Source organism: Thermobia domestica, chromosome 16 (genome assembly GCF_964235325.1).
Source record: "Thermobia domestica chromosome 16, izTheDome1.hap1.1, whole genome shotgun sequence".
NCBI classification, from domain to species: domain Eukaryota; kingdom Metazoa; phylum Arthropoda; class Insecta; order Zygentoma; family Lepismatidae; genus Thermobia; species Thermobia domestica.
This window is the reverse complement of record NC_137469.1, coordinates 62,922,196-62,944,811: the sequence shown is the minus strand read 5'-3', so window position 1 is coordinate 62,944,811 and position 22,616 is coordinate 62,922,196. Positions and strand designations below refer to the sequence as shown.

Sequence of the window (22,616 nt, the reverse complement as noted above, 5' to 3'; positions counted from 1 at the left end):
AATAAGTAAGTGTCATATATGACACACTTACAACTCACAAATAACATGCCAGATGACATCAAAATGTCTTATTCATATACGCCAATATCTCACACAGAAGACAAAACAGTCATTTGGTGCCTTTGATAAATCACAAAAAAGCTAAAGTGAAAAAAGGGTATGTGCCATATATGGCACGGCATGCGGTAAGGGGTTAAACCCGAAAAGTGTGTAACATATTCAAAATTCAATTTCACGAATAAATATCTTGAACTAATGGGATTAAGATATCCCAGCACTACACTAGTATAAATACCAGATAGTCTAAACAATATTGACTCTTTTGCGCACGAGATGGCATTAGTGTCCGAAATCACAGAGTATAGCTGCAGGTCAGTCCTAACTTCATTTGACAATTGAAGACAATGTATAAAAAAAATTTAAAAAAAAAAAAAAAAGTTTTGGTAATCAGACGTATGCTATTGTGCATTGAAGATGAGTGAATTTTCCGCAAAACTGCACTCTACTTTACGAATTTATTTCCATAAAGGGCATATGCTGCGTAGGTCCGTAAAGAAATTTGTGCTCTTTATGAACAAGCAACAGCTAAAGAATGATTTAGTAGCGTTCTAGAAATTTCGATGTCCAAGCTGCTCCTAGCAGGAGGCGACCCATCACAGGAAATGTGGAGGATATTCTGGCAAAAACAAGCAAGACCGGTATATAAGCAGTCACAACATTGCCAATGGCGTAAACATCAACCACCAAATATTGTTAAATCATTTGGAAAAATCTCGCTACAAAAAGATGCTCCAGGTTTGGGTGTCACACATGATCTCACTCAAAAACATTTAGTCGATCAAATCTTTACTGACACATCACAAACTCGAACCATTTCCGAAGCGGTTGATCATGAGTGATGAAAAATGGATAATCTATGACAACAATATCCAAAAAAAGGATTTTTTGGATTTAGACTTCTGGGCTTTCGTCATCTAAGGCCATTTAGCCCTTCACGTTTTGAGGGATGAGTCCCTCGGCGAGCACACAATCCGGGGAAAGGGAAGGAAGGAAGCGGCCTGGGACCTATAAGTTAGGTACCACCCCGGCATTTGCCTAGTGTGATGAGGAAAACCTAATTCAGGGTGGCTGGCCTGAAAAAGAGTTTTACACTTTTTCGACCGAGGCCTTCGCTTTGACACATGCCACTTTGACATACGCTATGATTTCATTTGCTGCTTTCTTTTCTCTTTCTTTCTTTACGTGACACAAATTTTCTCAACGTTTCACTACTATTGGTGCTTGTTTCATCATTAATTTCATTGCTGTAATGACCTGTGACCTGCAAAACTTCGTGTGTGTTACGAATATTGATCCGATATTCCTTCTACATTTTCGGACGCTTCAATTTTTCAATTCTTATTCAGATTTACAATCTGATTTTATACACAAAGAATACTAAAATATTAGCATGCCTTTCGTGATTTTGGTAAATCAACGAATTTGTACAACTATCCAGCGGAGTCTATTGATTGCAAAATCTGGTGTATTCCGTGCCCTGTGTATTTTATATATTCTTTAAAAACAGTGAAGGGGAGTTTTGATATTATTATTATTATTATTATTATTATTATTATTATTATTATTATTATTATTATTATCACCACCACCACCATCATCATCATCATCAATCTCAATCATTATTATTATTATTATTATTATTATTATTATTATTATTATTATTATTATTATTATTATTATTATTATTATTATTATTATTATTATTATTCATAAGAAAATACAAAATTTAATTTCTATACATCATATTACTCTCTTCAGACACAGCATGTACGCGAATCTAACAAGGAAGGGTCACGCAGTGGCTCCGCTGAGATCCGAACGAGACAATTGTGTTTGCATTTGATATGTTATAACTAGATGAATTCCCAAGTTATACGTGCCACCGAGCGGAATATCGTGAGTTACAACATATTTTGTAATGTAAGAACTACAAAAAAAAAAAAAAAAAAAAAAAAAAAAAAAAAAAAAAAAAAAATACCTGGCAGAATAGTTTGAACCGAGTCATTTGTTCGGAAACGGTTGAGTAAGTGGAAAACTCGGCCAACACGTATCCCATCATTTTCAACGACAAACATATTTGGGGTAAAAACTTTGTTCCAGGGTCCCCCGCAGGGTCCCAGACGGGGTCCAACTCAAAATTTTCAAATAGCAAGGGGGATTAAGTGGCACATCATTTGAAAGCTGTTGTAAAATGAAAGAAAATGCAGCAAGTCTCGACTCTCTACGACAACCCTGTGCAAAATGGCGATATGTCAAAGTGTAAACGAAAACTTAATTGAAAAGTCCATGGTCACCCCTATAAATCGGAAACGGTAAGACAAATGTGAAAACGGAAACGGAAACGGAAAGGATGTGTGGCATTATTTTCAAAGTACAACGATTAAAGTGAAAACGTCTTGTCCCAGGGTCCCCACATGGTCCCAGGTGGGGTCCAACTAAAAAGTTTCAAATGGCAAGAGAGGTAGGACATCGTTTGAAAGCTGTTGTCAAGTGAAAGAAGACGGAGTGCATCTCGACTTTCTACGACAACCCTGTCCAAAATTACGGTGGGCCAAAATGTAAACAAAAGCTTAATTGAAAATATATTGCCACCTTGAATCCAAGAGGGCCGCTTCAAACCTATATCGAAAGGATTAGCGTACCAAACTGCTGAAGCTACGAAAACAAATTTGGCATTAATGTTGATTAGTAAGTGACTAAAATATGCAAAATGTTCAAAAACGCAACATCCTGAGTTCAAAATGCCGCACTATGTATCGAACGCATATCCAGCTCACACCACTGGTGTTGGAGAAGCGAACGTTTATGGTTAATAGTAGATATCCACAAAATATCAAAGAGTATAATCTGTAATCCAATGTGGCTGCCAGCGTGAAAAATGAGTTTGTATATAAATATGTTATTTTTTGGAATACTATGACCAAACCAACAAAGTTTGACGCAGCTCGATGTACTGAAATGACTTACACATGTTTGGTACTACTCGCCAATCTTGCAAATGATTTTTTTTTTTTTTTTTTGTATATTTGGTATTGCTTGAAGTATTGCGATCAAACCAACGAATGACATACAAATGTAACCATCACGAATACGTTACAATAGAGCCCCCGACCTACTGGTGCACCAAGTTCTTTCTGTATGAACTACGAATGACAAAATTAGAAAAATACCCGAAGGTATTCAACTTTTGTTTAGCAGTATGAGTAGGAAATCAGAGTTGTGTGTTCATCGCATATTCGTTATACTCAAGTAAATAAATGTCCAGAGAACCGTGACGAACGTGCATTAAGAACAAAATATATATGTGTTGTTACCGAATGAAATAATAGTTGAAGTGAATCGAAATTCAATTGTTCTTTAGTCTTCCTATAATTTCTAAATACATAATAGAGAAAAACAGAGATTTAGATTTCTACTATGAATGACATAAGGTTTTAAGCGGCCATCTTGGATTCAAGGTGGCCATAGTTTTTCAATTACGCTTTTGTTTACATTTTGACCAGCCGCAATTTTGCACAGGGTTGTCGTAGAAAGTCAAGACTTGATCCATCTACTTTCATTTAACAAGATCTTGCAAACGATGAGCTTCTTAACCTCTCTTGCCATTTAAAACTTTTTAGTTGGACCCCACCTGGGACCCTGTTGGCACCCTGGGACAAGACGCTTTAACTCACATTGTTGTACTTTGAAAATAATGCCACACTCCCTTTCCTATTTTCATATTTGCCTCACCGTTTCCGATTTATAGGGAACCATGGACTTTTCAATTAAGTTTTTGCTTACATTTTGACCCACTGCCATTTTGCACAGGGTTGTCGTAGAGAGACGAGACTTGTTGCATTTTCTTTCATTTTACAACAGCTTTCAAATGATGTGCTACTTAACCCCCCTTGCCATTTGAAAATTTTGAGTTGGACCCCGTCTGGGACCCTGCGGGGGACCCTGGGACAAAGTTTTTACCCCAAAAATGTTTGTCGTTGAAAATGATGGGATACGTATTGTCCGAGTTTTCCATTTACCCAACTGTTTCCGAACAAATGACTCGGTTCAAACTATTCTGCCAGCTTTGTAGCTTTTATATTACAAAATATGTTGTAACTCACGACATTCCGCCCGGTGGCACGTATAACTTTGGGATTCGTCTAATTATAACATATCAAATGCAAACACAATTGTCTCGTTCGGATCTCAGCGGAGCCACTGCGTGACCCTTCCTTGTAAGATGCCTTCAAGTATAAGTTGCATCCCCCAATTTTTGAAGGAAAAATTGAAAAACATGTAAGACGCACCTTGGCGAAAATGAAAAAAAAAACTACACTGTATTGGTTTTAAAGAAAAAGAAATAAACGTGGGAAAACAAATGTTATGGGAAAATAAACATACATTGAACTTACTGCTGGTACTTTTTTTTTTTTTAATGTAATTACGGTACAACACTTACTTGCGTCAGTTTTATAGCAATCCATTATCAGTACCATATTAGAGCACTATGTATATTATACCAATATATATATATATATATATATATATATATATATATATATATATATATATATATATATATACGCGCGCACACACACACACACACACACACAAACAAAAAGCAAATAATTATTCAGCAATTTTTTAAACTTGTTTCTTTTCTTCTGTTTTGCACTCACTTTCGTAAAAACAACACTAACACGTCATCATCTGTTTCCTCATCGCCATCACTATCTTTTCCAATTTTTCCACAATTGATGGCTAAACACACACAAAATACACATTCTTTACAGAATCGTGACTAACAGGATTAGCAACTTTTGGCAAAACTACATCTAATCTGACCTAAATTTGCATAACTCAAATCTAAGACGTATCTTGATTTTGGAGATTAAAAAAAATCGACAAAAAAGTGCCTCTTAGAATCGCGTAAATATGGTACTTATTTCTAAATAAATTATAAGAAATTTATCAAATGGATAAATAAAAGCTGTATAAATACAAATTGCAGAAATTTACCTGATAAATATAATCAGAGTCAGTCTTCAAGGATGAAAATGACTGTTGATGTGGCAATGAGACATTATCGTCTTCCATAGTGTCATCAACTTGCGTTTTATAAGAAAACATTATATTGGGTTGGGATACACTATAAGAAAAATGCATATTCAGTATATAATCACAATATACGATCACTTTGTATGTGAAAAAAATGTAATTATATATATATATATATATATATATATATATATATATATACAGAATTTCAACTGATTCTAAATCATAAATTTTTAAACTATTATTTTCGCTTCTATAAAACCGACACTTCTCTTTAAAAATAAATAAATAAATAAATAAAATAATCATCGCATTGTCATAAATGATTATACATTTTCAACAAGTTATTTAACCAACATTTCTTGTTATCATATACTGAGTCAGATCACACTACAAGCAGTACAATGTTGAACTTCAATGGAAAACACTATTCTGCGACACTACAAAATCGATTTCGAATGTATGAAAGGACATAGTCTTAATTTCACTTCGCGACATTTCGTACCAAATTAACTGTAGACAACCTTCAACTCTAAGTACTCAATATACGTATAGCTATCAAAACAGAGGCGTCAAACTTTTGAATCATAATGATTCCTCTCGGAATTAAAGATGAAAATGAAAAAAAAAAAAATGTACTTTTGAGCTACAGTGGTTACTTCAGAATGTATTAATAAAAGTACAAGTTTCAAGAAATGCACTAAGATTTTGTTACGTTAAAATTATAATAATAGAAGAAAGAATATTCAGGATTTTATTTATTTATTTATTTATTTACTAAGAAGTACTAAATGATTTTAAAATGCTAAAAGTGCCCAAACTCATAAACATTAGAACGTAAATATAAGGCGTTCTGGGTAGTAAGGGGAAACTGAACGAAAGTTATGTGCAATCTGAACGCTCAGAAATTACATTTGAAGTGTTCAAGTCATAATACTGTTCTATGGCAGCCAGTTCTCGTGCCTATATCTATAGATTATGGAAGTCGTTCCTCTTTCACTAAAAAATACAGTTGAAAATAAATGGACGATTAGTTTGACTGTCCATAGTGTATTTTCACGCAACAAGAAATTTTGCTGCGTTCTCACTGACTATTCGGAATCATTCATATATTCTAACAGTGGTTCCCAACCTTCTTTGACTGACGATACACTTTATTGAACACCCACAACATCGTGACACATTTATTTGAGTTTTATTAATAATAATATAAATTATAATAGTGTAAATCTATTATAATTCTATAAGTACTGAGAGCATTCTCGTGGAGGCGTTGACAAACCTTCTGCCTCAAAATTCCATTTTAACTCATTATCAGTTGCTAGCTAAAATCAATTTTCAAGTAGATTGCTAAGTAAAAATAATCTGACTTTTAAATTCTGAAATTTCGCGACACATCCAATAGGACTGTGCGTCACATCGGTTCAGAACCACTGTTCTCACATATAGGCTTTAATCATCTAATGCGTGAAACAAGTTTGTACTTAAAATTATTTAAGATTTATTTTAGGACGCTAAACTCAAAATTTACAGGGTGGCCCAAAAGTAGGTATACACCCCTGCATCGATCAAGTATAACATTTTAGCTTGTAGGTTTATTTGCTTCGGCTGTTCCGAGCTTCAGATATAAGTAAAGACATTAAGAACAAATAATAAAGAAACTAAGTCTACCTAATGGATAACAATAAGAAATTATATAAAAAGCAATGAGTTGATTAGTACGGGACTGTATTCCTACTTTGGGGCCACCCTGCATATTTGCATTAAATAATGGCAAGTACAGAATAATGAAACAATGCATAAAATCTGACCATTAGACTGGTAAGGAACACAAATTTTCTTTCTCATTTGTCGGTAAATGTGCTATCAATTAAACTATCAGCAATACAACCACTTTTCTATTTTGGCACTTCATTTCTAAATTCTCTTGAGCTATAAGTCGTTAAATAAAATCGATTATTAACATTTTTGGATCAACAGGTCCAATATATTTCAGGCAAAACTTTTCTTGTAGGCCTAATATCTGGAGAACTGCATATAGTGTAGCCAAACCCGGAGTATCACTCAACTCAGTATGATGTGCTTATTCCGTTAAAAATACGAAAACTCGATTTAGGGTCCGTTCAAAAATTTTGTGGTCCCTGATCCAAAAATGCATTAAAAGAGATCCAATATATTTCAATCAAAAATTTTCTTGTATGCCTTACATCTGGAGAACTACATATAGTGTAGCCAAACCCAAACTATCACTTAACTCAGTATGATCTGCTTATTCCATAAAAAATATGAAAACTCGATTTAGGAGCCGTTCAAAAATTTTGTGGCCCCTGATCCAAAAACTAATCATTGGTCAAGATCGCAATCTTTTGATCCATTTTCTTGGATCACTCCTAAAATTATTGTATTTAAAAGTGATTAAAACCCTATTCATGATTATACTATAGTGATAGCATATACACTATGATTAAATGAACAACTCATCAAGAGCATAATCTGCTACAAAAGTTACCAGAGCACTTACCCAAAAAATTCACTGAGGAATGTGTGGTAAACAAGAGGAGTTAACAGAGTAAAGTAAATATATGTCGTAATGTCAACAACGCAGAGGCCTCCGATAAAGCCATAATTGAGCAGTCCGCTGCCAATTGACTGAGTAAAGTCTAGCAACACGAGGAACAGTATATACAGGTAGAACGATCGCTTGGCTGAAAAGAAGAAGAATAATGAATTAGCATTTAAAAGGTCACCTTGTGCATATAAACAGATTGTAAATCTTAATATATAAATAAAAAAAAAACAAAAAAACTGATATACAGGGTGTCTCGAAAGTCCCCTGACATAGGGTAACTCTATACCTCAACAAAGTGTAAGACGGGAAATCGTCTCCAAATATAACGTTTTCAACCTGAAGTAAAGGATTAAAAAAAAAAAAAAAAAAAAAAAATCGGACGAGCCGTTTGGGCCGTACACTGCTTATTTCTCCCTAATCAAGTAGAAAAAATGAATAATGTAAAAACAAATATACCCTATTTTATTACGGAATTACAAAACACTTATCTAATGAAAATTCCTGCACAAAACAAGGAATTAAACATTTTCCCAAAAACTTTAATTGAGTTGATTTTGAGTTTAACGTCCCTTTCAGCAGCGAGGTTATAAGAGACGTGGACCTACTGATTAACGTGGAATCCGAACATGAGCTCCTGCCAGGAATCAAACCTGGGTCTCCCACGCCAAAGGCGCATACGCTAACCGTTTAGCCACGAAGGAGCTCTCCCTAAAACTTGAATTTGTAACTTTAATCACATGATTGAGGTCCATTATTTTAGTCTTCTTAGCCTCAAGCTTATTTAGAATGATCTTCATTTTCTTGTCTTCAGCTTCTTTTTTGTTTCTTTTCCTCTCACCGCTGATTTGTTGCTTCTGCAAAACGAATACAAGCATTTCATGCATAGTGAATACTGGATTTCCTAATAGACAGTTTCTCAAGGCTACTCAAAGGTTATTAAATTGTACACATTTCTGTAGACACTTTCTGCAATTCGGCGAAAATCCAAAATGTCCAAATCCATTATTGATTGATATATCTTAAAGGTAGTATGTGTAGCAAAACCAATGTCCACGTCTTTCACAGGAAGATTTTCTTCATTTCCCACGTAAAATGTATACATGAACTAGAAAAACTAAGAACTTCTGATTTTACAAACTTATTTTGCATCACATTTTTATCACGCCCGACAGCGTGTTGTAAAGGAAAGGAATGAGAGGAGAATCAGTCTGAAATTTAGTAAGGAAAGATTCTACTTCTGAAGAGCAAGTGATTTGAAAATGTAAGTTTAGGAATAACAATTTTATCTTTCCCACGATACCTGACAGATATGATAGCTCGGAGCTTTATCCTTCCAGACACGCCGAATATACAACAGAATATACGGATAAATGTCAATGGCTCACTAGGTAACACTACTACTTTCAAGCCAACAAAGAACGGATCATTACTGGGAAAAGTTTCTTAGCTGCTATACAAGTGTACTTGGTTATGCAGAGCTCTTAGAAATTCAACGATTCCCCAGTTCGCTACATCAATTGTAGCCTTCACGACCCACGTACAATAAATTATTCACAGCTTCCTATCACAGGGTAATTTAATGGAGTCTTGATATCTGACTTGAAGATATGTGGAAATTTAAAGTTTACATTAGGACCATCCATTAAAATTTCAATCATCTTTTTCACGTTCAATTGTGATAGTCTCTCTCTGAAAGCTATTAAAAGGTCAGAAGTTATAAAATTCCCTAAAAACTCTCATGCCAAATAACGTGTGCACACTTGCCCTTTTACACACACATTGATGCCTCCTTCAACAACTGAATTAGTTCCCTTCTAAAGTTTGGTGATAATCCATAAACTAAACTGCATGCTATTTTGTCATATTGAAGCTGCATTTTCCCGGCAATCTCACTCTCTGGAAACATAAGTCTGATACTTTCACATCTTTAGCAGCAGTGCGTATTGATGTATGTCATTACACTTTGAATATACCATAATTCTGCTTCTATAATGCTATCTATTACTAAGAATTCCTGTAAACTACTTTGTTTTGTCTCCGAACTTGTAAATGGGTTGGGAGGGTGAGATCCTACTATGATATTCCACTGCACAAGCGAAATCAAAACCTAATATGCACAACTACAGAACGTAAGCTTGTTACAACACATCGTTAGTAAAAAAGCACGTACGTTTGTAAGTTTGAAGTTGCCAATTAAAAAGCAAGCACTCAACCGCATCTGAAATTGTTTTAAAATATTCATTTCAAATGTTTCTAAAATCTCATTCTAAGAATTCTAAAATCTCATTCCTTGATTTTTTCCGGACTATTCCTAGGCTTCTCAAATTCCCTTACTTCTCCCGGTTTTCCAGGTTTGTTGCCACTCTGCATATATACAGACACAATCAATCCACTTTTTTTTTTCTACCCAGTATCATTAATCATTTGGCAAGTCCAAAGACCTTTCCCTTTATTTATTTATTTATTTATTTATTTTACAAGTTTCAGACATTTAAATCCCAGCTGGTAATTAGCGCCTGGAATGTGAACTGTCTTTGTGATTTGAATTAAGACGATGCTTTGGACTTTTAATAAAACTAAAACAATAAGTTTTATAATAAGAAATGAAATGGAATTTCTAGTATAACGTCTTGCGATTATGTACCGAGGCTAAGGGAGATGATGATTATAATGAACGAAATGACGGAATCAAGAAAATGGGAGAACCCCAAGAAAACTCTCACATACAGTGTTTGTGCACCACAAAGCCCACTTGGCACACACTGAGATCAAATCAAGAATCTCATGCATCAGAGGTGAGCCCTCTATCACTGAGGCACTGCAGTTCCTTTGTTATAATGAAAACACTTACCTTCGGCTAAGTATTGCTTCATAGGCAGTTTCGAATTTAATAACATGAGAAGAATAAAACAAAACAAAAAATCTTTCCTTTTTTCAATGCGCTGTGAAGTTCGCAACATTTCACTAATTGACTTCCATCAGGTTGATCACACAGAACTTACTATTGAAAATTTCTGAACTTTTAAGTGTTTTAAAAGAGTAGTTTCATTATCTTTAGTGTTCCTGGATTGTGCTATATCTATTTATTCCCACCAAAAAGAGGCAAGTTTCTTTACTGTACATCAGAAAAAAGGAAACTAATACAGCTAGAAGTTTAAAAAACTCTGCGTGATTAAGCTGGTGGAAAATCAGTCAAAGTGAAATATTGTACAATTCAAACTTCACATCACAGTGTTTTGATTTTTTATTATAAATTAGTGCGTAAAAACGCAAACTTTTACATTTAATATGAGAAGTGATTTCGTAGCTTAAACCTTTTAGCAATATTTTTTAAAACCTTATTGTGTTCACGATGCAGTAAGACACACGGAAATATTTTGCAGACTGCAGAAAGAGGGAATAATCAGATAGTTACTTAAATAGTAAAAGAAGCGGGAATATCTAACACACAAAAGCTAACTTAACAGAAATTTAGGCAAAATTTCAGAGGATTTTCACGACTCTGCACACACACATACATAAAAATAAACGAAAATCTTATGAACAACATATTTTCCACTATTGTGTATATACGAGTGTTACAGTAAAAGTTACGGCATTTTTTTTTTCTTCGAAAATGAGAACGAAGCAAAAAATTCAGAAATATAATACAAAGGGAGGTTAGGACATACATTACATGTAAATTGTTGGATGAGCATGTATATCCTCAATCAGGACATAACCCCAACCTGAATTACACTACAAACCATCACACGTACAATTACAATTATGCGTAAAATTCAGATCATATTCGCCAGACGTTTCACCTCGCGATTTCAATTTAATTCTAAACATGAAGGTATGGTTTTTAATGTTGTGATTTAAAGTAAAATACTATGAAATAAACAATTTGTTGTTCTCATTTTCTCCTGCTGTACCTGATGCGAATACGTATGCTCACCCAACACACTACTTTAAATTTACATATTATCTTAACCTTCCATCTGCATATTTCTGATTTTTTTTTACTTCGTTCCCATTTTCGTAATAATAATAATAATAAAAAGCTCCATTACTTTGGTGGTAACTCTCGTATGCCGCTTTAAAGTCACCAGATCTAAAAATCTTCACTGCACGCATGGGCGCCCAAACGGGGCAGGGTGAGGCCCAGCCCCTCCTGGCTCACGAAAATGTATACGTAATATAGCAAACCACGTATATTAAATACCAGACGTAATATAACAACCATGGATATGCCCCCCCCCCCAGAAAATTATCTTCGGACGCCCCTGACTGTATGGTTATTACTGTAACACGCACGACACATTATAGCTCTTGCATTAAGTCACTTATTTATTTACTGTTTCGGCAAAAAATCAATTGAAGAATGAAAAGTTGATTTCTATGTCGATTTAACGAAATGTAAGAACGATACTAAAATGGGAGAACATATACGAGGGGCTGCTGAAAATTCGTGGCCCAACCCAGGAGTGCAAGTAAAATGATGAAATTGTACAGCTATAAAGAATATATCCCTATATGTATAAATACAAATTTTCATATTAATAACGAAATTCTTGTGTTTTTCAGACCACTGAAGTGATCCTGTGTGCTCAACCAGAAAATTTCACGAACACTGAGATCAGAGCTATTATTAAATACTTGTTCCACCAAAGAAAATCACCGAAGCAAATTCATGAGGAAATCAATGAAACACTACGGGACTCTCCTCCGTCATATACAATGGTGAAAAAGTGGGTGACACTTTAAATATGGCGATTTCTTAAGTGATTATGCTCCACGTTCAGGAAGACCGTGATTGTCCCTGAAATCATGGATGAAATTCATTATTTTTGAAAATCACAGCCATCTCAGCTAAAAGTGTGGCAGAGATTGTGAGCATTTCTCGGGAATGCGTAGGTAGCATAATTCATACCGATTGCGCATGCGCAAGCTCTCGGCAAATTGGGTTCCTAAAAATATCTCAGCGGATCAAAAGAGTGAATGAGTGAGAACATCAAGGGAACTTATTTTCCATTTTGATCGCAATGCCGACCAATTTCTGTCACGAATAATAACCATAGACGAAACATTGTTGTACCAGTATGATCCTGAAACGAAACATGAGTCAATGGAGTGGTGGCACTCAGATTCTCCTCGCCCCAAGAAACTCGAGAGACAGAAATCGGCTGGGAAAGTTTTGCAACATTCTTCTAGGATAAACATGGAGTTGTACTCATAGAGAACTTGCCCAAAGGTCAGACATTTAATGCAGAGTATTACTCTCACAAAACTGAAAGACACATTAAAAAAAGGAATTCTGTTCCTTCAGGACAATGCCCCCTGTTAATGAAGCACTGCAAATATAACTGACATTGCATGATCTAAGATTTCAATGTCTAAACCATCCTCCTTATTCCTCAGAATTCGCTTCGTCAATCTATTACTTATTCCCCAAACTCAAACAATACTTAAAAATACGCCATTTTGGATCTGATACGGAAGTGATTAGTGCTACAAAATAGTGGTGTAGTGAACGGTCTTCAGATTTTTTAAAACAGATTTGCAAAAATTGAAGTACTGTGCAAGGGAGTGTATTAAACTTCGAGGGTAGTATGTAGAATAACTAAAATTTCATCATTCCACGTGCATTTCTTTTGAGCTGGACTACGAACTTTTCAGCAGCTTCTCATACATAATTCTAGAAACAGTAGAGCAATTTCCGTTCTTTCTCAAACATTTAATATGACACCATCATAACATTAACATAAATGAAGATTCTACATAAATCAAAACATACAATATTTTTTTAAGACATTACTAAGAGGACTATTTATATCAAAATAAAGGAACATAAAAGAAACGGTTTCCGGCTTATCCAAACATCTGAGTGATCCAGACGTGGTAATAAGGAAGTCAAAATTATTCGCAAAATCACTCACAAATTGAAAGGAACGGTTTTGAGCCCTATTATATTAGAACTTGGACAATAACAACTTTAATAAGAGCCGGGATTGTGTCATTAATAGTTCATGTTAAAAAATTGAAACGACTTCACATTACATTATTAGTACAAGCAAGTGCAATAGCTTTAAAATTACGTCATTCTAATATCCGATGAATCGTTGGTAAAAACCTATATAGCTAAAAGTATGTGGTACTATACTTACTTGGTAGAGACAACCTCTCTCGTAATGAGGTCCATGGTAAAATTAATATCGTAAGGTAAACCTGAAAATAAAACAATCAGAAATTAATCACTCTACACATACCCGAATTACATAATCATTGTGGTGTGTTTGAAACCCTAAGAGTAACTAACACTGCTGTATAAGTCACAGCTTCTTAATCAAATAATTTCGTCTCAATGGCAAATCCCATTATTATTAATCAAAATCGTAAATTACGTGCAAATTTAATTCCAATTTTCTATATGGACAATACTTAACATGTGGAACGCAATTAGGGAAAAAAAAATACGCTATTGTCAAACTTTTTGGAAAGAACTTATCTACAAAACATTTAAATAAGTTACTAAATGCATTCTATATATTCAAAAGATTTTCTTAAAATTGGATGTCTTACTTACCAATGTAAATACAACAGAACTTATGAACCAGAAAAGCATTCCTCCATGGCCGAAGAGATCATAATCCTTGGAATCAACATGAAAACTTTCATCTGGTGAGACCATCTCTAGCACCCCTTGCGTAGTTGAAAAGGCCAATGAAATGAAGGACGTGGCTAATAGAACATGACGAATGCTACTATGACTATCTAAGTGACCTGGAATTGAAGGCAAAAGGCAATAAATACCCATTACAGTATAATAACATTTGAACAGAAAATTATTGCAAGAAATGGTTACGGTTAAACAGAACTTTGAGATACAATTTTACATATCAAATACATTTAGTATAATATTAATAGAAAACTATAAAATTATTATTGTGTAGCAACTTCAAATCATCAATATCAATAATATATACAACTACATGAACTGACATGAAATAACAAGTACTTCCGATTGACGTAGAAAGTTTAAATTTTGCATGATTGTGGCTTTTCGGGATTAACCCTCAGAAAAATTGCTAAAAGTGAATATTTTTAACTTTCAGGGGGTCTAAAGGGGGTGAAGAAATATTCCATGTTATTTAAATGGGCCTTTTTTGAACCTATAATCTCATATTTTAGGTACTTGGAATTGGAACAAAAACTTGAAATTCGATATGCTTGTACGGTTTCGTCAGCGTTACCCAACTAAATCACCAAAAATAAAAATTTCTAACTTTAGGGTGGTCTTATGGGGAACTGAAAAATCTTTCCCATGTTATTTATATGGAACATCTTTCTACACTTCAGAATGTTTAAGCACTTTCGGTAGGATTAGAATGATGAAATTTGTCATGATTGTAGCCTTCCAGGACTAAATTACAGAAAAATGGCCGAAGGTGAATATTTTTAGTTTATAAGAGGTCTAAAGGAGGGATGAGGAAATTCCTATGTTATTTAAATGGGCGTTTTCTAAGGATACAAAATCTTATCTTTTAGGTAACTGAAATACGAAAAGAAACTTGAAATTCGGTAAAATTATGGGTTTAAGAAATACGAGGCCGTAGGCCAAGCTAATGCAGGGTTTTGGGGGCTTCCCAGATGGCCAAATTTAGGAAATATTAATGGCAAATGCACGAAATTCACTCTTGATGCAAAGGCTGATACATAATAGATGCTAGGTCGTAGGGCGAGCAAACAATTTCACAAACTAATTGTGTATGAGCGCTCATTCCATTTTTTCTTTGCTTTTTTGCTGGATGAACAGAATATTTCAAAATCAGGGCCGGCCTTAAGCCGATTAGACCGTTGCTCCCAATCGGGCCCCGCGCTAGTGCCGTCTACTCTACTCTCCTATCTAGTCTACTCTCCAGTGCCATTTTAACCGCATATTAGGCCACAGAGCAAACAAGTGTGTTGTATTCCTTATGACTAAATGTTGATCCTGTAAGTAACACATGCCATTCTGCTCGCGGGGCCCCCGGTCGAGTGACTATGGTACTGTAAAGATGGCTTTGCTACTCTCGATTGTCAAGTACACACAACATATTGCAATGCAGATATATCCATGGACTCTACAAAGGAGGGTATGGCCTCTCCCTAACAAGTAAATGAATAGTTTGTATTAAGTTTCCGTTCATAAGCAAATATTTTCTGAATTTAATGCTGCAGTACTTTCTTTATTTTTATTTTATTTTATTTATTTATTTTTTTTACGTTTAAAATTGTTGTTGTAAAAATAGATGTTAGGTCCAGGGAATATTCTGCACACCCGTAACACTCCTTCAAATTTCCTTACACACATCCCTGGGCGTAAAAATATTGTTTTCATTGAGTTTGTGTAAAAATGTATATCATTATTCTCGGTGCACACCCTCTTTTATTTTGAACACCCCATTAAGTGAAACTTTCCTGCCGTTCTTACTGATTATGTCGTATGATACTACCGTGAATACCGATATGGTATCAAATAAATCAGCCTCAGTGCGACTTCTTTGCATATCCATTCTCTTATTATAGCTATAGACCCTGCTAAAACTACAAAACCAGAGGACAATTTTTGCCCTCTCCTGCGAAAAATCCCATGGACTTTTATATATATATAAATCGCCAGGAAAACCGAATGTATACTAGTGCGTACTGAATAGGTGGCTGCTTATGAAGGTTTGTCTTCTAACTCGAATAATCCAATGAAAAATATGTCATCCATCTTCCATCAGTTCTTTAAGGTTTGTGATCATCTCATCATCATTTCATTTTGTCTGCAGTCGATAACGATTTCAAGCTGATTACCTTTCATAAGTAGCTACCTACGATGTTCTCACTATCGTACATCAGGTTTCCCTAACTTGAATTCTTTTCCAAAAGATAAAGCTATTAAGAAATCTTGGAACCAACGAATTCATATCAATGCGCACTTCATTATGTCTTACAAATAAAAATTTATGGAAACGTAAACTTCACCATTGTATTTCTCGTAAAATTCTAGCCCAATTTGATATATTACATGACCCTCTTCCTATTAAAAATAAAAAATAAAAATAAAAAATCGAGCGAGATACAAGATGGTCTAATTCAAGATGGCGGCCATGATAAGCATACCCTTCAATAATGTCTACTTCCTCCCGGTGTCGATTAATGTTTTTTTTTTTTTTTTTCATCCCTTTACCTGTTTTACAAATAAAATTAAATTTTTAAACTTGAAACACGTTGTTATGGCTTATTCTGATCAATGGGATTTCTGGCCACAGCGGCTGTCTTTATCGACGGAAGCATTTTAAATTTTGCTTACGCTCGTTTCTTGATATTCTACACTTCTCTGCCAAGTTTGGTCGAGAAACTAGATTTCGACATCGATAGGTTTACTTGTAAGAGAAGAAAGCTATGAAATACTGGCACAGAACCTTCTTTAAAAATTGCGAGGCACAAGGGTAAAATATGTATTTTAGAATTCATTCACTGTCTGCATTTTCATTTGAGTTATTTTTGTGAAAAATTAGTTGCTATAATCAATGAACGAGGTGAAGGTTTTCACTAGAACATTTTGCAGATGGAAAAACGTTATACAGGGAAATAGGACATGTCCATGATGAGAGATTATTGTTAGTTCCTCCTGAAAGAAGAGTCCACAATATAGGAACGGGAAAATGTTTCGAAACTGTCTTTGCCGTTAATCATTTTTCTTAATCAAGCTTATAAGAAACATTCAGGGAGTTCCAGGGAGTTAGCAGAAAAAAACACAATGCTCAAGCAAGAAACGATGCTGTATCGTCAGTCAGTCAAATGAGAGATTACAAGTTTCTGGTCTCACTAGTTTTCTGGTACTCTTTACTATTTTAAGTAAACTATGTAAGCAAGGAACGTCACAGTCATACCATGGATGTTACTGGACTTTCATCATTCCAAAAGCTTTGTTACTGGCTAAAAACATATATGGAAAAAAGAAGCATACAAGGAAAAAGGTTTCGATGAAGCCTTGGAGCGGGAATCGAGCTCGAGACTATGTACACCACAGGTGCACGCGCTAACCACTAGACCAGCAGGGAGAGCGCAATATATATATATATTTATATTGGTTCTACAGACCTTGGTGCAAGTTAGGTGTAAACCTGGGGCCCCCCTAAATGTTTCCAATCGAACCTCGCACTACCTAAGACCGTCCCTGTTCAGTATGAACTTGTAAAGAAAAATGACTCGCACTATTCTCCATATGCACTGTAACACGACCTTGTTCAACAATAAATTGCTAGCTGACTGACTGGGCACTCAAGCCCATCTTCTCAACATGCAGGGACTTTGTGACGTTGTACGAGTGACTTCGGTCCATCCATTGGTGGCATTACATAGGGTGGTTTCCCACTAAACGTAAAACGGACATTTCAATCGAAAAACACCATATCACCCGCCTTAAAATTAAGTCGTCCAATCCATTTCTGTTTTCCACAAGAAGTCTAATGACATGTGGACGGTGTTCCTGCAATTTCTCCCCATCATTTTGACGCATTATTATTGGACTATATTTTAATGAATCTTTATACTTAGAAATAGGTATTTTTTTTAACCTGTAGTTGTTTTTACAGGTTCCCCCTACGTATTCTTCTGGCGATACCAGTTCACGTGTTTGGAAACTTAAAATATTCTTTTGAGAGCTTCGCATTAACGAATGGTGGGCTCAGCTTCTTGTGATTCGCTCTATAGTTCACTTATCTTAGGTTACAATGAAAATATTAGCGAAAGAACATAATATTTTGAACTCAGAAACACAACCTTTTAATATTTTTCAAATTGAAATTTCTCCAAATTATGCTTTAGGACTTTTTAACTTCAATCGCGAACTAGCGTAGTCCAAAACAAAAAAAGATTTTACTCAAATGAAAAAAAAAAATACAATGATGAAATATCAATTATGTATTAAATTTATAAATAAATTGTAAATAAATAAATAAATATTTACTTCAAAAGAATAGAGCATAACAAGAAAAACAATATTTTCTTAATATAAAGTCAAAATACAAAAGATTTCAATTTGATACTAAAAATTCAAATACTACAAATTCATTGATACAAACTAGTGTTTTGTACTTACCGAAAGCTACACCAAAAATGACTACACTCATTTCTGTGGCTAAGAGAAAAAAACGCACTGTAACCCACAAAACTTTGTCTGCGTAGTCACCAACAGTTGTGGCAGCATTTACGGTCATGGACACTACACAACGAATAACACTTATCATAGCGTTTAACAATACCTATAAAGAAAATAAGTAGTAATAATTATAATATCATTGTAGTTCATAGAATGAAATTTGTAATTTAACGTCTCACGATTATGACTTAGACCAGTGGTTCTCAACCTAATTATTATCACGACCCCCTTTTATTACATGCTCTTGCCAGCGACCCCCTTATAATTTCTGGTTTGTAATAAGCTTGTGTGAGATTTTTAATATGCCTATTGCAGAGATCTCACACTATCCATCATCTATTTCTATAATAGTAGAATCCATTTCTTGTATATAGTGGATACAGTAACTTCCCTAAAAGCCATTGGATTAAAACCAAATTTGGTCAGTTCATTCATATTACAAATATCAAATCCGAACCATCATACTGTTTCAAAATAGAAGCCGTTTGAAAATTTTAAAACTTCGTAACTCTATTAATTGGGTTATATGATGAGAAAAAAAATTAAGTGATTTCTAATATTGGTTTAAAAAACCTGGACAGTTGTTAAAAAAGTTATTGAGTCTTTTAATATTCGAGAGGCCGAGACTTTCAGTTACCTCATATTGTTGTGAATTTGGTACCTTGTGTACGTGTTTAGCATCACCAAAAACTGTAAAAGCAACTTGTTTACATTTAAAATTTAGAAAACAAATAAAATCCCACACCAAAAATCTATCTTCATTTTTGCCAGCTTGCTGGAAAAGAGACTATTCGGTCACACACATACGCGTGCAATTCTGGAAAGAACAACAAAGGATCCTAAAGAAAAGCAATCCCCTTTATTGCCGACAGAATAATTTGTCCATTGTTGATTTATCAACAAACGCAACACAATTATTGCGGATTAGTGTTTTCAATTTTAATCGTATTTCAATATGCAGTTCTTATTAGTTTCATATCGTACCTCTTTCATTTGAATTGATTTTTAAACAAAACTGCACCTGTTGAAAATGTTTAGTAGACCTTTTTTTTTTTTTTTTTTTTTTCTTAACAGTATGTATCAAAATAAAAATATGCCCATCAGAACAAAATTCCAACTAACATTTAAAAATATTTTTCGGTATTAAATTATAATTATATTTTTCTCTTCCGCTTACCTTCGCGACTCCTATGAAACCCTCTCGCGACCCCCAGGTTGATAAACCTTACTTAAACTAAAGGCGATGGATGAAAAATGAAAGTGAAAGACAAAGAGTTGATGGAATGGAAATGTGTAGGAAACGAGAGAACCTCAAGGAAACCCATGGACACGGTTATCCACTGCAAACTCACATGGCCTGGAATCTAACCAGGGAATCTGAACATCAAAGATGATTGCTCTATCACTGAGCCACCGCGCCTTTTTCACTCTTTGAATGTTATTGAACGTACGCAATAAAGCGTACAGAATACGCGTTACGAAAAAAAAAAAAAAAAGTGTTTTCCTGTTTTCTTTGCCGAGACGTGCACATTGTAAATAAGTAACTAATTTTAAATTCATATCTCTTAGCATGACTGTTAGATGAAATTATTTCATGAGCTGAGAAGGGCGTAACTAACTTTATTGTGCCTACTTATATATTTAAAGTTAACAATAATATATCTGACGTTTTCTTATTACATAGAAAAAAAACTAGCTAAGCAATGTTTGAAGTTAAATTAATACATTAAAACTTATGATGCTCGTGTTATTTGAATTGACATTTCAAAGGTAGGTAACTACCTTTATTATTAGAGTTGCTATAAATTAGGGAAATGTACATAAGCTTTTGTTTCAAAATAAGTAAGTTATTAGCAGAATCACTCAAGGATATAAAAGATAATAAGAGAAGAAACCGAAACAAAATTATGTGACAGCAATCCCTTGAATAGAAGTTGGTATAAAATTCAATTAAATTTAGAACATTTTATTAGGTAAAAATGAGGGGAGAAGGAAAAGTAATTAAGTTAATAATATACATTTAAATTAACTGTATTAAACTGAATTCTTATCTGTATGGGTAATACCCCAAATTGTAATGCAAACGTTTTCAGTAAGTGTACAAGACTTTTGATAGTACTTAACTTCTTTTATTATCCTGCTTTATTGAAAGGCTTATGGGGCGTTTACACTTAATCGATTTAGTCGCACGACTAAATCGACTCGCTGCATTTGCCACTAAATCGAAGCAACTAGACCGAATCAGATTGATGGATGTGTTCAATTATTTCAACCACAGAAAATAGAACGTCTTTTAATTCAGTTGCCAGTCGATTAGTCGCCTTCGATCAACAAGCGATTAAGCTGAAGTCTCGTTTACACGGTCGATTAAGTTGAAAGTGACGTCAATTCAACTGAATCGAACGCAAATCGACTAAGTGTAAACGCCCCATTAGACAATAATCATACATATAGAACAACAACTCTTTATCTTATTCCGGTTATAATCCTTCTATTCTTAACCAATCCTATTTTAATTATTAGTACTTAATGTCCTCACGGGAACACCGGTCTAGTGGTTAAAACGTTGGACTCATGTCCGCGTGGTCCCGGTTCGATTCCGGTGTTTCCAAATTTTCGGCGTCTACCCAGCGTCGTGAGGCAAACTGGAGAGTCATGTGAAAACAAGACCTGATGGTTACTAGGTCTAGAAAGCTCCTGATGCACCTGTTAGGGACAGCACGTGCTCGCCGCTAGGCTGGACGTAGTTCAGCCGGTCGCTAGCAGATGGCGCTGGAGCAGGCTTAGGCTCACAAATGGGCCGTTACGCCAAGTGGCTTAGTTTGGGTTAATGTCCTCACAAACATGTAAGTACTTTCGGTACAATCTTTCATCTAAATCTTGATCTATCTATCTTTGTCCAGACTAACCTTTAGGATAAGCATGTGTACTTTCCCAACACATTTTCTGCACAACACGAATTAATACGGTGAACACCGAATTAAACAAAGTCAAACGTTGAAAAATAAAGTTGTAACAATAATTAATACCGCAACAATTGTATAATTCCCTAATTTATTGCAATTTTGATTATAAAGACACACAGTTGCCTTTGATTCCTTCTTTCTTGATTGAGTTGTTGATTTATGTTTAACGTCCCGTTCAGCAGCGAGGCTATATGAGACATGGACCTACTGATTAACGTGGAATCCGAACCACATGAGCTCCGCCGGGAATCGAACCCACGTCTCCCACGCCAGAGGCGCGTACGATAACCCTTTAGCCACGAAGAAGCTCTCTTTCTTGGTTGAAGTTCGTCTCTTTTGAGGATCGAGGCTACACGAGACGTGGATCTAGAGTTTAAAATGGAATCCGAACCGCCGGAATCAGGGGCGCCCGAAGAAAATTTTCTAGAAGGGGATATCTCCCTGGTTGCTATATTATGTTTGGCATTTTTTATTTGTATTAAGAAACTCTTAAGAAATTTAGAAATAAACATTATATATTTTCGTGAGACAGGGGGGTGGCCCCCTGCCCCCACCTTCAAGTGCCCATGGCTGGAATGCATTCAAATTTTTGTGCTCGTGTTCTTCCACGGGGAAATTGAATGTGTATAAAGGCGCACGCGCTAAACACTAGACCATCGGGCAAGGCATAATTGTCTTTAACAGATTGAATTGAAGTTTAGTACCTTCCAGCACTGTGGATACATGAGACTGGAACCACTGCTTGAAGTGAGTTCCGAACCCACAAGCTTCCACCGAGAATCAAATCCGGGTCTCCCGCATAACT

At 35.0% G+C, this 22,616-nt stretch overlaps 1 protein-coding gene across 1 annotated transcript in view; it reads right to left on the bottom strand.

Moving 5' to 3' along the window:
* Positions 1-22,616, bottom strand: part of LOC145673102 (transmembrane protein adipocyte-associated 1 homolog) — a 56,863-nt gene that overhangs the window by 18,371 nt on the left and 15,876 nt on the right. The window contains exons 4-8 of the mRNA XM_081742467.1: positions 18,786-18,948; positions 14,238-14,434; positions 13,819-13,879; positions 7,622-7,805; positions 5,062-5,191 (exon numbers count right to left, since the gene is read on the bottom strand). Coding sequence (XP_081598593.1) covers positions 5,062-5,191; positions 7,622-7,805; positions 13,819-13,879; positions 14,238-14,434; positions 18,786-18,948 — 735 coding nt within the window. The remainder of the gene's footprint in view (positions 1-5,061; positions 5,192-7,621; positions 7,806-13,818; positions 13,880-14,237; positions 14,435-18,785; positions 18,949-22,616) is intronic.